Source organism: Euprymna scolopes, chromosome 16, assembly GCF_053919585.1.
Source record: "Euprymna scolopes isolate OS-2025 chromosome 16, ASM5391958v1, whole genome shotgun sequence".
Lineage (NCBI taxonomy): Eukaryota > Metazoa > Mollusca > Cephalopoda > Sepiida > Sepiolidae > Euprymna > Euprymna scolopes.
The window spans coordinates 53,147,960-53,162,968 of NC_136497.1; the positions used below are offsets into that span (position 1 = coordinate 53,147,960).

Below are 15,009 nucleotides of genomic sequence, written 5' to 3' on the forward strand. Positions count from 1 at the left end.
CCGATGTATTCGAAAATTCAAGATGGCGTCTCACACCCTCTTTAACACCGTAAGTTTGGAAAAAGGTGTTATAAATAAAAAAACTATACAAAATACTATTAAAAACCCGCCGAATATATGTCAACCTATGTCACAGTAACATGTATTGAGCGAGTTTTTAACAGTATTTTATCCGGTTTTTTATTTATAACACCTTTTTCCAAACTTACGGTGTTAGAGGGTGTGAGACGCAATCTTGAATTTTCGAATACATCGGTAAACACTGTATGTTTTTCGAGCTGAATAAATATGTTACATTGAATAAAAACACGAAAAATATATCCAGTTAGGTAGAAAAGTAACTTATCTTGCCTTTGATAACATTTATTTGTTATATATTTGTTTTTTGACAACTTTTTCGAATCTATGTGTACAGTAATACAAACCCCGATAAGTTAAAAATCTAGCGATTTTCTGGACATTTCTTTCTCCTGATCTCGCGAGTTTTTTTTAAATCTCAGTTGACAACATTGCATCACTAAAAAAACACTACAGGCTTAATGTAAACAGAATGTGTTTACAATATCGGTAAATTTTCAATGGGTTTAATTACATGATTATTGATAATGTAACCATGTGATTGAACTTTAATTTAAATTAACCACACGTGGTCGCAAAATGAATGCCAACGCTCAAAGTGTATACACATTTTGACTCCTACCTTTACTTAAAAATTCACCAAAAATCAGGAAATTAACGAATTTTAATGCAAATTGCAGTATTTTTCAAATAATGATCGCAGAATATAATGAACTAATTATTTTTACTTAACTCTTAGTGAAAATCTTTTATTTTGTTTAAACAAAAAATACCTTTACTAAAGTTATGGTTTTCAGTAGTAAATAAAAAACGCAAGAATTTATTTTTGCTTTTTTAAAGCATCGTAATTTGTAACAATAAAAAATAATTTTTACAGTAACATTACGAAAAAAGCCCCTAAAGTCCGTATTAATCTATTCGATATAACTCAAAGAAAAATGAATTCTAGCATACTATTCAGGAAATTAAAGATTCAATTAGATTCCTATTTCAGTCACCTAAATTATTTAGGGTGAAATGAGCTTAGGAATTTATAGCCAAACCTAAATATTTTTTTTGGTAAATATCCAGATACGCTACTACAGAACACCGATCACTCTAATTTGTTGGGGGGGGGGATGTGATGTTGGGGCGCGTGCGCGCCAACATCACATCCGCCCCCCCCCCCCCGCTCGCGCCCCCAATGTACAAAGTAAAATCTTCGGAAAATGTTAAATGGTGTTCTAATTGGTAAATGTCGGTGCGTTACTTACGGAAAATTTGAAAATTCGATGTTCCAGGTAAAAAAAAAAAAAACAGATAAATACCCCCCCCCCTCCAACTTAGTGTGCTTTCCTTTTCTTATTTTATTTCTTTTTCAGGTAATTTTAAATTTTCCACCTAAAAAGCGCTATAATGTATTTTTGAAAATTAGAAAATTCTATGTCCTGGAAAAAAAAAATCCCCTCCTTCCAACGTAGTTTGCTTGGTGAAGCCGTCGTTTATGCTACAGCGTGCATGCGCATAGCATAAACGGAAGCTGCAAAATGGTGGAAAGAAGTTCGTGGGTTCAGGGGTAAATACCATGCAAACGGTAAATTTGCCCCAAATTTGACTATCAGATTCGTTGTCAGCGACCTCAATTACCTATAAAAAACAAATTAGAGTGGTCGGTGTTCTGTAGTAGCGTATCTGGATATTTACCTTTTTTTTTTTCTTGCTTAAAAAAATAGCATTCATACAGTAAGTTAGGTAAACTGACTTTTTCGTTTAAAAATGGAATTATTTCCCTTTCGTTATTAACTTTTTTTTAAAATTTTTTTTTTATAAATATTTTGTGTTTTATATACATAAAGTACAATTGCTGAATGTTACTGTTTTGATTATATTCGTTTGGGGGGCACAATTAAAAAATTAAGATTAAAATAAAGCGAAATTTAAGTTTCCGTTCCATTTTTAAAACAACCGTAAAACAGTGCATACTCAGCAAGTTTTATCATAATTTATAAGCATATTGAAACACTAAATCAACATTTTATTTATTTTTTTGCATAATTAATGATGGAAGTATTTTTCTGTTTATTTTTTTAACATCTGTTAAAAAAAATAAATAATTTGTACATTCTCTTGAAAAAAAGAATCAAACTTTTCTCTACTTTCACATGTGTTCCATTTTAACAAACTGAGCCACAGCAACGCGTGGCCGGGTACAGCTAGTATATATATATATATATATATATATATATATATATATATATATATACATACACAGAGTGAAATGATAAAATTGTCACCCTAAAAAAGACAACGTAATTCCATTTCCTTTTGAGAAAAACCGGTTTTCTTTTTTTTTGTTGCAGACTATCTACTAGTTGGCCGGTTGTATACAAATTCCAAGAGCGATCTGCTATCATGTCTGAAAGTGACACAAGTTCAATAAGCAAGATCGGAGATGCGTTGTTGTACCACTCATGCTCTCTACCGATCCAAGTTATGACCACAGGACCATTGCCAGCATCCTCAAAATGCGTTGTTGCATTGCCACGAATAGCAGAGATGTGCCCAGGGTTATGAAAACAAAGTTTCTGGCCAGATTTATGGTTTTTGGTGTGATTTCCAGTGAAGGCCACATTATACCACCTCACATCTTTGAAGTCGGTTTGAAAGTCAACACCAAAGTGTACCTGGATGTGCTAAAGAGTGTGGTGATCTGGTGCAATCAGGTGGCCACTGGCAGACTCTGGGTGTGACACCAGGACTTGGCACTGGCCCACAAGTTTAAAGAGACCCAGGCTTTGCTTCAGAAGGAGTGCTACCTCACTGGCCACCCTCCATCTCCAACCTTATTCCACTGGACTACTTCGTTTGGTCAGATGTCAAAAACATCACTAACATGACCTCCCCCAACACCAAAGCTATCCTGATTGCTGCCATCTATCGAGTATTTGCCAAGCTCCTACCAATGCTTATGGAAAAGGCATGTTCCCAACCCATACTGAGGCAGTGATTGAGGCTGAAGGCGACTACATTGAATAGATGTCAGCTCCACTACATAATCAAGTTGAATTGATTTTTTCAATAAAAGTTTATAAATAAAGCTGTAGTGTTGTTTTCTTTAGGGCGACAAATTTATTATTTCACCCTGTACATATATATATACACATCTAGATATACATATATATTTTTTATTGATATAAACAAATTTAAGAAGGTTAAGGTCGTGACACTAGATATGATAATGTTTCAAACAGATGGTCAGTTAAAACCACAAGTCCTCATCAGGCGACTTAAAATAGGTTGCTTTCCACACAAGAAACCAATTCTCAAAACTGGTTTCTTCTGTGAAAAGCAACCTTTTTTAAGTCACCTGATGAGGACTTGTGGTTTTAACCGACCATCTATCCAAAACATTAGAATATCCAGTGTCGCAACTTTATAAATTTGTTATCAATAAAAATATACCTTGCTCTTCTTTTATTGAACACTCTTAATAACCTCATTAAATCGTTGAGTTAGCACTCTTGAACACCATAACTTGATATATATATATATATATATATATATATATATATATATATATATATATATATAGCCGAATGGATACAGTCTTTGCTAATCGAGCCAGAGATGTCTCATGTTGCCAAGTTCGAATCATTCGACTGGTGTTGTTAATCGTGACACCCTGCACTGAAGATTCCCGAAAGGATGTAACACTAGTGTCTGTAGGTATTTAATTATTATAGTAAAAAAATAATTATGACAGCCCCTTTAAGAAATTTGTTTCTTATCGTTGAGCACTCTCAGTTGAATTAAAGTCGATCAATTTAGCTGTTATGCATAGATCATCATATAACGATTAGATCACTGTCTGACTGACGTAAAGAACACTTAAAATTAAACTGTTTAAATTCAACATTGTTTCACACGGTTAATGGTAGCCGAATGGATACGGTCTTTGCTAATGGAGTCAGAGATATCTCGTGTTGCCGAGTTCGAATCGTTCGACTGGTGTTAATCGTGATACCCTGCACTGAAGATTCCCGAAAGGATGAAACACTAGTGTCTGTAGGTATTTAATTATTATAGTAAAAAAAAAATAATTAATTATATATATATATATATATATATATATATATATATATATATACATACTTCAGATTAAAATTATCTAACTATCAACTGGTATGGAAACCTGTGATTATAAGTTTAACAAGATATTACTGGCAGTAATATTCTATAAGTACTATCCCACCTAAATCAGAATTCAAAACATTTCACCTCATAAATAAAGAAAAAATAGTAAAAGGTACTTCTGCAGAATACGAACTGTGCTTTATGGTTATTGCTAGTTTTGTTAAGTACTTCTGCAGAATACTTAGAATACTGAAGATGCCTTGATTTTATTTTCTTGGAAAAGATCTGAGAATTACAAAAGATTTATGATGGAAGGTTATGATCTAAAATTATATTTGGAAATAATTCAAATAATAACATTTTTATTCAAATGGAAATGGGTTATGAAAATGTCATTAATGGAATCCAAATGCATCCTAAATTTTTTTTAAATATCAGAGAATTATCCAAATGTTTTTTATTTCAGTTAGAATGACTAATTATTCGAAATTCCATGGCAGATGCTCGTCTGAACTCCAATCTCTGGTCCCCCCTCACCAATCTTTCACGAAAAACACCCGTCTAGCTGAATCCACTGTGAAAAATTTCCCCCACTCTATATCTGTGCCTAAATCAAGACGCAGATTCCATGAACAAAGCTTCTTTCTTAGAACTGCACGCCTGTGGAACTCTGTTCCGTCTGCCTGCTTCCCTCCGGACTACAACTTGGTTGTCTTCAAGTCCAATGTTAACAAATTCCTAATGAACCCCCCCTTAAGTAAACATATCAGCAAATCTCCTCACTAACGTAATGTACTTGCAATAACCCTTATCCCTGAGTGGCTTCCGGGCCTTGATAAGTGGTGATCACTATGTAAAAAAAAAAAAAAAAAGACTTGACGGAGGCTACTTTTCTAGGGCAATTGCTCTTGACATATCAAAGCCTTTGATAGAGTATGGCATAAAGGTTTACTTCACAAGATCTCCAGCTACGGTATAGCTGGAAATGTCTTCTCAATTATTAAATCATTTCTCTTTGATAAGTTCATAAGAGTAGTGGTTGATGGGCAGAAATCAGAAGCTCGCAGTATTAATGCTGGTGTCCCTCAGGGGTTCATCCTGGGCACAACTCTCTTTCTGATCTACATTAATGATCTTCCAAATCATATCCTTATATCATTCGTAGATATTTGTGCTGATGACACTACTATCTATGGTAGCACATCTAAGACCGTAAACGACCAAGTTCTCTCTGATTCTCTCTCCTCTGATCTTGAGCAAATGGTACAATGGGGAAAGAGGTGGCTGGTTACTTTTAATGCATCTAAAACCAAGCTTTTATCTTTACATTATCAACGCTCTGATCCCCATCTGACATCAATTGAAATGAATGGCTCTCATCTTGGGGACGCCTCATGTTTTGACAAGCTTCTGGGCTTGATCTTTACTCCTGATCTTAAATGGAACACATGCATTAAATCCGTTGCCAAGAACACTGAAAAAATGGTGGGATCCTTCTATCGATCCAGCAGATATCTCACTGCTGATGCAATTCTCTATCTATATAAGAGCCAGGTACATCCAACGATGGAGTATTGCTGTCACATCTGGGCAGGAGCTGCTAGAAAGGATTTATCCTGCCTTGACAGAGTTCAAAATAGACTTTGTAGCCTAGTGGGGATGTCCTTTTCTCTTTTCTGCAACCTCTTTCTCATATAAGAGACATTGCGAAGTTGTCTGTTTTATTGTTATTTTCATGGCAAGTGCTTGGCTGAGTTTCAATCTATGGTCCCCTCTCACCAAACATTCATGAGAAACACCCGTCTAGCAGAAAACACTATCACTAATTTCCCCCCACTCTTTATCTGTGCCTAAACCTAAACATAGATTCCATGAACAAAGCTTCTTTCTTAGAACTGCACGCCAGTGGAATTATCTTCCATTTTCCTGCTTTCCAGTTGATTACAAAATGGTTGTCTTCAAGTCTAACATAAACAAGTTTTTGATGCGTCAGTCCATATAAGTTAACAAATTTACCAAATTTCCATTATTAACGATTACTATAGTGTCAAATTTCTACTGTACACTCTTTAACCATTATCCTCGAGTGGCTTCTTGGCCTTCATAAGTGGTGATGCCTATGTAAAAAAAAAGAAGAAAGTCTCATGAAAGTTAAAATTGATTTATCCAAACAATAAATTAATAAATAAGAAGACTTAATTTCACATCTGCATCCCAGAAATTCTTGTTTCTTAAAAAAAAAAAAAAAAAAAAAAAAAAAAAAAATGAGAAATTATTAGGATTTAGTTATTATTAGGATTAAGTTAGGATATTTTTAATTTTCAATCTCAAGGAATATTACTTGAAAAAAAAAAAGGAGAAACAAGAAAAGAGAAGAAATGCCTGAACCTGAAATTTGTCCAAGACTCCAAATAACCTTTTCAATTAAAGAACTGTTTTCTTTGAATTTGTCCTTAGTCATTCAAGATTTCCTAAAAAGGAATGAACTCTTTCATTGAATTTTGTCTTCAGAGTTTCAACAAAAATAATTTCTTTCAAAAAGAAATACTTATCGTCTATTAATATGAACTTTTGAACAAACTTTATAAAAACACACACACACACACAAACAAGACAATTTCCTCTTCAAAAGGTATATGTAATTGCAAAGTTTCAAACTGTGAGTATTGTTACCTTTTTCTTTTTTAGAATGGCATATGGACAAATATGCACTGTCAATTCTTTTATTTTCAATAAATTTCTACTTCTTTGATGTAAAAGCTATTTTGTCAATCATTTTTACTTAAAATTATTACAAAGCAAAAAGAGTGTACAGACAGACATGTCTTATTGTTGTAAAACATTTTTTTTTCTCAAGATCAGATTACATTCACTGAAACGCTGTACAAATAACACTCAAGATGAGAACATTAGTCTGATTAATCAAAATACAAAAAAAAGATTGTTCTACAATACATTTATGACAATTTTATGAAACATTAGACTACCTGTTACTCATTAGATAGTATTTTTTATGTGTATTAGAAAATATTCATGAACACCTTTTGGAAATAGTTGTACATACACTGTTTTTCTGTAAATATTCATTTATAACTCAATACATCAATGAAATATATCTGAATTAAATTAACTTGTGCATCTGGCTCAAGTATGAATATTCCAAATTAAATATCAATTTGTCAAGAATAAAGGATGAATAATTGTATTATAATGTCATTCATCTTTCTTTCTTAAGTTCTTATACAGAATTCCCCCATATTAAAAAACAAAAAAAATCAAGCAAAAAGCTGTATATCTGTGATAGAATGAAAATGTCATATTCTAAAAATCGTTGAAATTAAGTATTTTTATTTTTAAATAAGAAAATTTAATTTTATGAGTAATCAAGGAGTGACTGTTTTGTCTGGAAAACAATCCAAATAAAAAAGGGAGATAATTCAATAAGGTAGATTTGTTGGGGACCGGACGGTCTGCAGTGTGTTAGACGATCCCGTCCCCATGTGTGTAATGACGAATGAATGTATTTAATGGTAGTGGAATTGAAAAGATAAAAGGTCGCATAATGAAGAAGAAAATATACCGTTATATATCAACGAAACAAATGCAATTTTATTGCATAAATATACAGGAAAGAGTGATAGAAGAATAAGAGTTCATTATGCGACCTTTTGTCTTTTCAATTTCACTACCATTAAATACATTCATTCGCCATTACACACATGGGGACGGGATCGTCTAACACACTGCAGACCGTCCGGTCCCCAACAGTTTGGTGACCCCGACGTGATAGGAGTGATAGGAAGATGAGTAACGTTACTTGCGGTTGACTGGCTAGTCAGGACGCAGTGGTGGCTTATGGCTCCACCGGAGCGGTGTTTGTCACATCTTGACTGGTTGAGCGTTCAGCAGAACAGAGAGTGAAATATGAGAAACAGGAAGTGACGTAGCTAGGTCGCTCTTCTGAGTTAAAGGGCGAGAGTTTTCAACTCCCACAGATTTATGTTGTAATGCCTACAGATTCACATTAATCGTTTAAAAGGTTTTGTTTTGTTTTTTTCATAAAAAAAAACTACTTGATCAATTTACATGATTTTTAGAATATGATATTTTCATTTCGTCATGAGGATGTACATCATACAGATTTTTCTTTGTTTTTGTTTTAATGTAAGGAGAATTTTGAACAAGAAAACCTTTTTTCTCTTAAACCATTCCCATTCTTTCACTACTTCTCTTATTTACATCATTTGCGTTTTGTCATGCCATCATCGAGTGACAAGATGCAAATAAGATATAGAGTTTTTGTAACATTATATAGATTTAGAATTGTTTGGTAAAGATATTCAATATTTTAAGATATTTTTGGATTGTGATGTAGCCAAGCTAATCAAAAACCTTAATTCCAGTAAAGAAACTGGCGCTGACAGCATTTCAATTAGTGCTGAAAAACTTCAACCAGAACTAGCTCCCATACTTACAATGCTGTTTAAACATCGTCTTAAAGAGAATTGCTTCCCAGCACCCTGGAAAATCTTATTAGTATGCTCCGTATTTAAGAATTCAGGTGATTAGTCATCTCCCTCTCAGTACAGACCAATAAGCCTCCTGTGTGTCATGAGTAGGGCTATGACAACAGCATATTCTTTTCATTGTTTTTACTCTCGAGTATATATCCAACACAGTTAGACACAATTAATCAACCGAGGATCACATCACTCTACATAAAAACATAAGATATCAATGGATATATACCTGAGAATTAAAACAAAGAAAAAAATATGTTGTCATAGCCCTAGTCATGAGCAAGTTACTGAATCTGAAACAGAGAAGTAGTCAACCACCTCACCAAAAATAACCTTGTTAGTGACATGCAATACGGTTCCCGTTCTGCTAGATCTACAGCAGATGTGCTTACGGTTATATCTCATAGGATTAGTGAATCTCTTGATGGAGATTTCTTTTCTAGGGCAATTGCTCTTGACATATCAAAGCCTTTGATCGGGTATGGCAAAAAGGTCTACTTCACAAGATCTCCAGCTATCAGAGTTAGAAATGTCTTTTCAATTATTAAATCATTTCTCTCTAATAGATTCATAAGAGTAGTGGTTGATGGGCAGAAATCAGATGCTCATAGTATTAATGCTGGCGTCTCTCAGGGGTCCAACTCTCTTCCTGATCTACATCAATGATCTTCCAAATCACATCCTTAGAATTTATGCTGATGACACTACAATCTCTGGCAGCACATCAAAGACCGTAAACGACCAAGTTCTTTCTCTTCTGATCTTGAGCATGTGGTACAATGGGGAAAGTGGTGGCTGGTTACTTTTAATGCATCTAAAACCAAGCTTCTATCTTTACATCATCACCGCTCTGATCCCCATCTGACATCAATTGAAATGAATGGTCCTCATCTTGGAGAGGCTCCATGTTTTAACAAGCTTTTAGACTTGACCTTTACTTCTGATCTAAAATGGAACATGTACATCAAATCTGTTGCCAAGGTTGCTGGAAAAATGGTGGGAACCTTCTATCGATTTAGTAGATATCTACCTACTGATGCAATTCTCTACCTATATAAAAGCCAGGTACGTCCAACGATGGAGTATTGCTGTCACATCTGAGCAGGAGCTGCTAGAAGCAGCTTATCCTGCCTTGACAGAGATCAAAATAGACTTTGTAGCTTAGTAGGGATGTCCTTTTCTCTTTTCTGCAACCTCTTTCTCATATAAGAGATGTTGCGAAGCTGTCTGTTTCATTATTATTTTCATGGCAAGTGCTCGGCTGAGCTTCAATGTATGGTCCCCTCTCGACAAACATTCATGAGAAACACCCATCTAGCTGAAAACACTATCAATAATTTCCCCCCACTCTTTATCTGTGCTAAACCTAAACATAGATTCCATGAACAAAGTTTCCTTCTTAGAACTGCAAACCTGTGGAACTGTCTTCCATTTGGCTGCTTTCCAGCTGACTACAATATGGTCATCTTCAAGTCCAACGTAAACAAGTTCTTGATGAGCCGTTCCACTTAAGTAATCCAATTTACCAAATTTACACTTCTAGTGATTACTATGATATTGTCCTTTTGACTATTGTACGCTTTTTAACTCTTATCCTCAAGTGGCCTCTGGGCCTTCATAAGTGGTGATCCCTTTGTAAAACAAAATAAATAAATAAATAAATAAAAATAAAAAAAAAAAATAATGAGGAGCATCCAGAATCCACCAATGTTACCTGATCTACCCCATTAATTTTTACCTTCATTATGGGAGCACTTTTCCTAGTTTATGTAAGGAAGAGAGTCTTGCCCCTTGCCTCATTTCTCAGACACCTTAACACAACATGTACTTGTTGTTGGCACTGGTAACAGTATGTCTCGAGGAGAGCTCTTCTTGCTTTCCGTCAGGCTGCCAACAGTCTCTGGCAAAGTGATTGAGACCTCCACAATTGTAGCACTGCACTACAACTGCATTCTGCTGGTCGAGGGTTAACGGTGCATCCAAAGGCACACAAGGAAGAGCTATGTTATACGGCTGCCACAGCAACAGGATCACTCACCTCTACCTCTTCTACCATGAGAGCTCAAGCCCTAGCAAGGATCTGTTCTAGAGTCATGTATCTATCCTTGAGGAACCATGCAATAGTCTAACCAAAGCAAGGAGTCCTGATACGAAAGTACAACTGAGTCACCAAAAAGGTTTTCTTCGATCAAACATGCCAGGTTTTGTAAGTCACCTAAGTATTCCTCGACAATTTCCCCAGGGTGCAAACAAGAAACAAAGTTATCAAATGTCACAAAAAGGTGCAGCTCAAAAGCAACAAAAAGGGCTTGTTCACCTACTTTAAATCGTCCCTCTGGTCACAAGGTAACCATCATGACAGAGCCCCACCTCATTTCAAGTGGTAAAACACGTTTTGACATTATCAACACCGCACATTTCACACACCAACTAATTGTTTCAACCATCGAACACTGTGTGATCAAGTGAAATGCCACAAAATTCGGGAATCAGTCAGATGTCAAGTGGTTTGCCTGCCATTTACATTTGATCATTTGTTGATAAGGAATTAGTTTGTTCTGCAAGATTGTGATTGATCGTAATGTTTCCACCCGCACAAGGCGTAAGAACTGCTCTCTTTCCCTCTAAGTCAGGATCTTTTATCCACCTCAAATTTTGTCCAGTTATGCGGCTTATCCTGTTCTTCATGTCTTCTTACGTAAAACCAGATATCCTTCCTACGTTTTCTTTTTTTTTCTCCTTTCCATGAATGAGTGGTAGAAAGAACAGATCCTTTGTTTCTTTGTGGTAAAGCTATTTGTGACTACTACAAGAATAAAAGGTGAAAAATAATTTACTCTAATAGAAAACCGTTTTGATATTCAGTTATTCAAAATCTAATAAAATATGTGAGCAAACATTTGTGATCTAAATTTAAAAAAAAATAAAGTGGAAAATATTTTAATCATTTTTATTTACAGTTAGTCTTATTTTCTTTTGAAAAGCATAAAAAAAAATCATTAACAAAGTAAAATGTAAGATGTAAGATTATGAAGCTTATTTGAAGACAACTGTATGCAACATGGCTCCTAAGCACTGGATGATATTCTTGGTCATCAATACATCAACATGTTCTTCGAGATGACGTTTGGGATCCTAAAATACAAATGAAAATAAATATGAAATATAAACAACATGATTGTCTAAAATTCAATTATTGATAGAGAAAATAAAAACTATGTAAACATGAAATACAATAATTTATAAAAGTCCTGAAAGAAATGTGAAATTTTACCTGTTTTCCAACATTTTTAATTGCTAACTGCTCTGGTGTCATCGATTCTTCTTCTTCTAATGCCTAAGGAAAAGAAAAAATAAAGTATTCCAAAATTAACTAATCTGTTTAAACTTTCAGTTTATGTTGAATAGAATAGAAGAAAAAAATAGCTAATAAAAAAATGAAAGGGACAAAGTTTAGTTTTGTTTTCTCTTAATTTTTTTTAAAAAGAAAATATTTTATTTTTTCAAGATAACTCAAAGAATTAAAAAAAGTTTTGAAATAAAATTTATTTGACATTTTTAACTATCATTTTTTTGCTCATTTTTACTAAATCATTTTTTTTTTTTTTAGATTTTGAAAGTTAAATTATTATATTTTTTTCTTTTTAATTAAATATTTAGAATTAATTCACTGAGCAACACTTTTTTTACTTTTTGAAGGTTCTTTAGATTTCTACAACTGACTTGGGGTATTTTTGCACTGCTGAACCAGGAAATGTCATCTGTTTCTTTTCAAGTCAGGGTTTTGTATTAAGTTGATTTGAATACATCAGATCTTGTGACAAAATCGATTACATTTTTGTGGCATCAACTAATCTTTGTCAACACATATCATCCTAAACACATTCTTAAGAGAAAAAATGTTTTGCCAACATATTGATTACCTAATAGAAACATCGATTATTGTAAACTGAATGGTAGGCATTGAAAGGAACGTCATCAACAACTTTCTGGTGGACAGACACAATACTCAGACACGTAAATTGCATGTTGCTTTACCATTGTTCAAATTTCAGTGTGAACTTCTGTTTCTTTGAACTCTTGCAATGCTCAGCAGCAGAGAGAGGTCTCTCTTCAAGTTCCAATAGTAGCCATCATGACTGCGTTCCAGTGAGGATAATACCTGGACTCCATCTCTTTCGGTTCCTGATGAAATCTCTCCCCTTGCTCGTCACTCATGGAACTCAGGAAATCGATCCATATGCCATATGAAAAATAGGTAATGAATTTTTGCTCTTAAGTTGCAGCCCAGATTTCTCAAAGCAGTCAGCATTTTGTTGACAAGTTTTGCATAGTGTCTTATTGTTGCCAAGAAAGTGTCTTCCTACCAGAACAAATGCTTTCTATGTTTCCAGTTTTATTTTATACATGGAGTTTTCAAACCCTATATCTCTGATGAGCTGCCAGAACAGAGGAACATTACAAATGACAGCTTTTAACTTCTTCATGATCAATCCTGGAAAATCCGACACTACTAAGTGAAGCAGTCACCATCCTTTACCAGAGCCTTGGTGAATTACTTGATTAAGCCAATGGGATTTAGCGATGGGAAGAGTATTGTGTCTGTCCACCAGAAAGTTGTTAATGACGTTCCTTTCTTTGCAAGGCACCAATTCTTCTCGCACAGGCCAATCTTTCTTCATGTATACTGAGCACAAATTTTTGGAAGATTTCTCAGTTTTATGACTTCATAATCACCCAAAACTATCGGATCTGAATACTTCTTGTCATTAAAATAATCATTTCCAATCAAAACAATTATTAAACATGGCATTTTATCCCCACCAACATCTTCTGTTTTACACATGCATACATGTGAAGCAAAACATAAAAAACATGTGACCATCGGTTAAAAACTTGACCTGATTGAGCAAAACTGATTTTTCGATTTAGTGCAACAGATTTGTTCTAAATCAAGTTAAAAAACGCAGACAAACAATATTCTTGCTTGTGTTATGTTGATTAATCGGACAATTATTCTCATCTTGAGTGTCATTAGCATAACGTTTCGGTCGCTGCAACCTACGATCTTCTTTGGGTGTTGAGAACAGGCTTCTTTTTCTACTAAGGAAAAAGAGGGTTGGCTCTGCATTACAAGAATTCAAACCGTTTGTTTGAGAGTGGGTCCATAGATCAGAAAGAAGATTCAGTCATCAGGGGTCACTAAGATATTTGTTAAAAGTTTTTCTATGGCTCAATTTTTCGGGATATCTATACTAATTGTTAAGTGAAAAAAAAAAGTGTTTTAAGAAACAGAATCCTTACGTATTCGTTTTTTTTTTTTTTTTTAAACACGATGTAAGGGGGACAACTCTAAGAAAAAAAGAATTTTTTGCTATTGTGAAGTTACCTCCCTTGGGATCGGCATATATATAAGGGTTTCTTTTTCTGTGATTTTGTAATAAGAGGCATCCAAATGTAACTTAGGTCTATGCTGGGATGACTAATGGTATTATTATCATCTATCATATGTGCTTCCTCTTTGAGTTTTCTGATCCGCCATCTTTCTTCTGTATCCAGTATTTTGACATCATCCCACATTAGGGAATGGTTACTCCCTTTCCTCCACACATGTTCAGCTAGGGCCGATTTTTCCGTTTCTCCACGTGACAACTTTTCGGTGTTCTTCTAGTCTCACTTTGAGGGGCCGGCAGTTTTCTGTCACAAGTTTTTCAGACTGGGGTTTTATATGCATCAGGTATTTTCAGAGTGTTGAGTTGCTCTTAAACACTGTCCTAATATCGTATTGACTGTATATTTTTTAAAATTTTTTTCAGATAGGCATTTTGAGTATGGTGTGCAGACCATAGTGTGTTTTTAGGTGGTGTCTCTGGGTGTTTCATCTGTATTTTCTGGAGCTGATGTCATGCTCTCTGGGTAGTTGTTTTGATGAAGGGTTGTTCTTAGACTGGCTATCTCTTCCTGATATGTAGTGTTGTTATTACATATTATCCTCGCCTGATGTAGGTATTGGACTATACCTTTCTTCATAACCCGTGGGTGGTGCGAGTTAAAGTTAAGGTATTGAACTGTAAAGGTTGGCTTTCAGTATACGGATGTCATGAAGCTCTGATCAGTGCGACCCCCCCCCCAAAAAAAAAAAAAGAAAACGGTTTGAATTCTTGTAATGCAGAACCAACCCTCTTTTTCCTTAGTAGGAAAAGAAGCATGTTCTCAACACCCGAAGAAGGTCGCAAGATGCAGCAACCGAAACGTTGCTAATAATACCCAAGATGAGAATAATAATCCGATTAATCAA

General features: G+C 34.7%; 1 protein-coding gene across 2 annotated transcripts in view; it reads right to left on the reverse strand.

The window, feature by feature from the left end:
* Positions 1 to 11,647: 11,647 nt before the first annotated feature.
* Positions 11,648 to 15,009, reverse strand: part of LOC145295961 (ubiquitin C-terminal hydrolase PSMD14) — a 39,269-nt gene continuing 35,907 nt past the window's right edge. For both annotated transcript variants that reach the window (XM_080141869.1, XM_080141868.1), the window contains exons 10-11: positions 11,986 to 12,048; positions 11,648 to 11,846 (exon numbers count right to left, since the gene is read on the reverse strand). In XM_080141869.1, the coding sequence (XP_079997995.1) occupies positions 11,748 to 11,846; positions 11,986 to 12,048 (162 nt within the window). In that variant the 3' untranslated portion in view covers positions 11,648 to 11,747. The remainder of the gene's footprint in view (positions 11,847 to 11,985; positions 12,049 to 15,009) is intronic.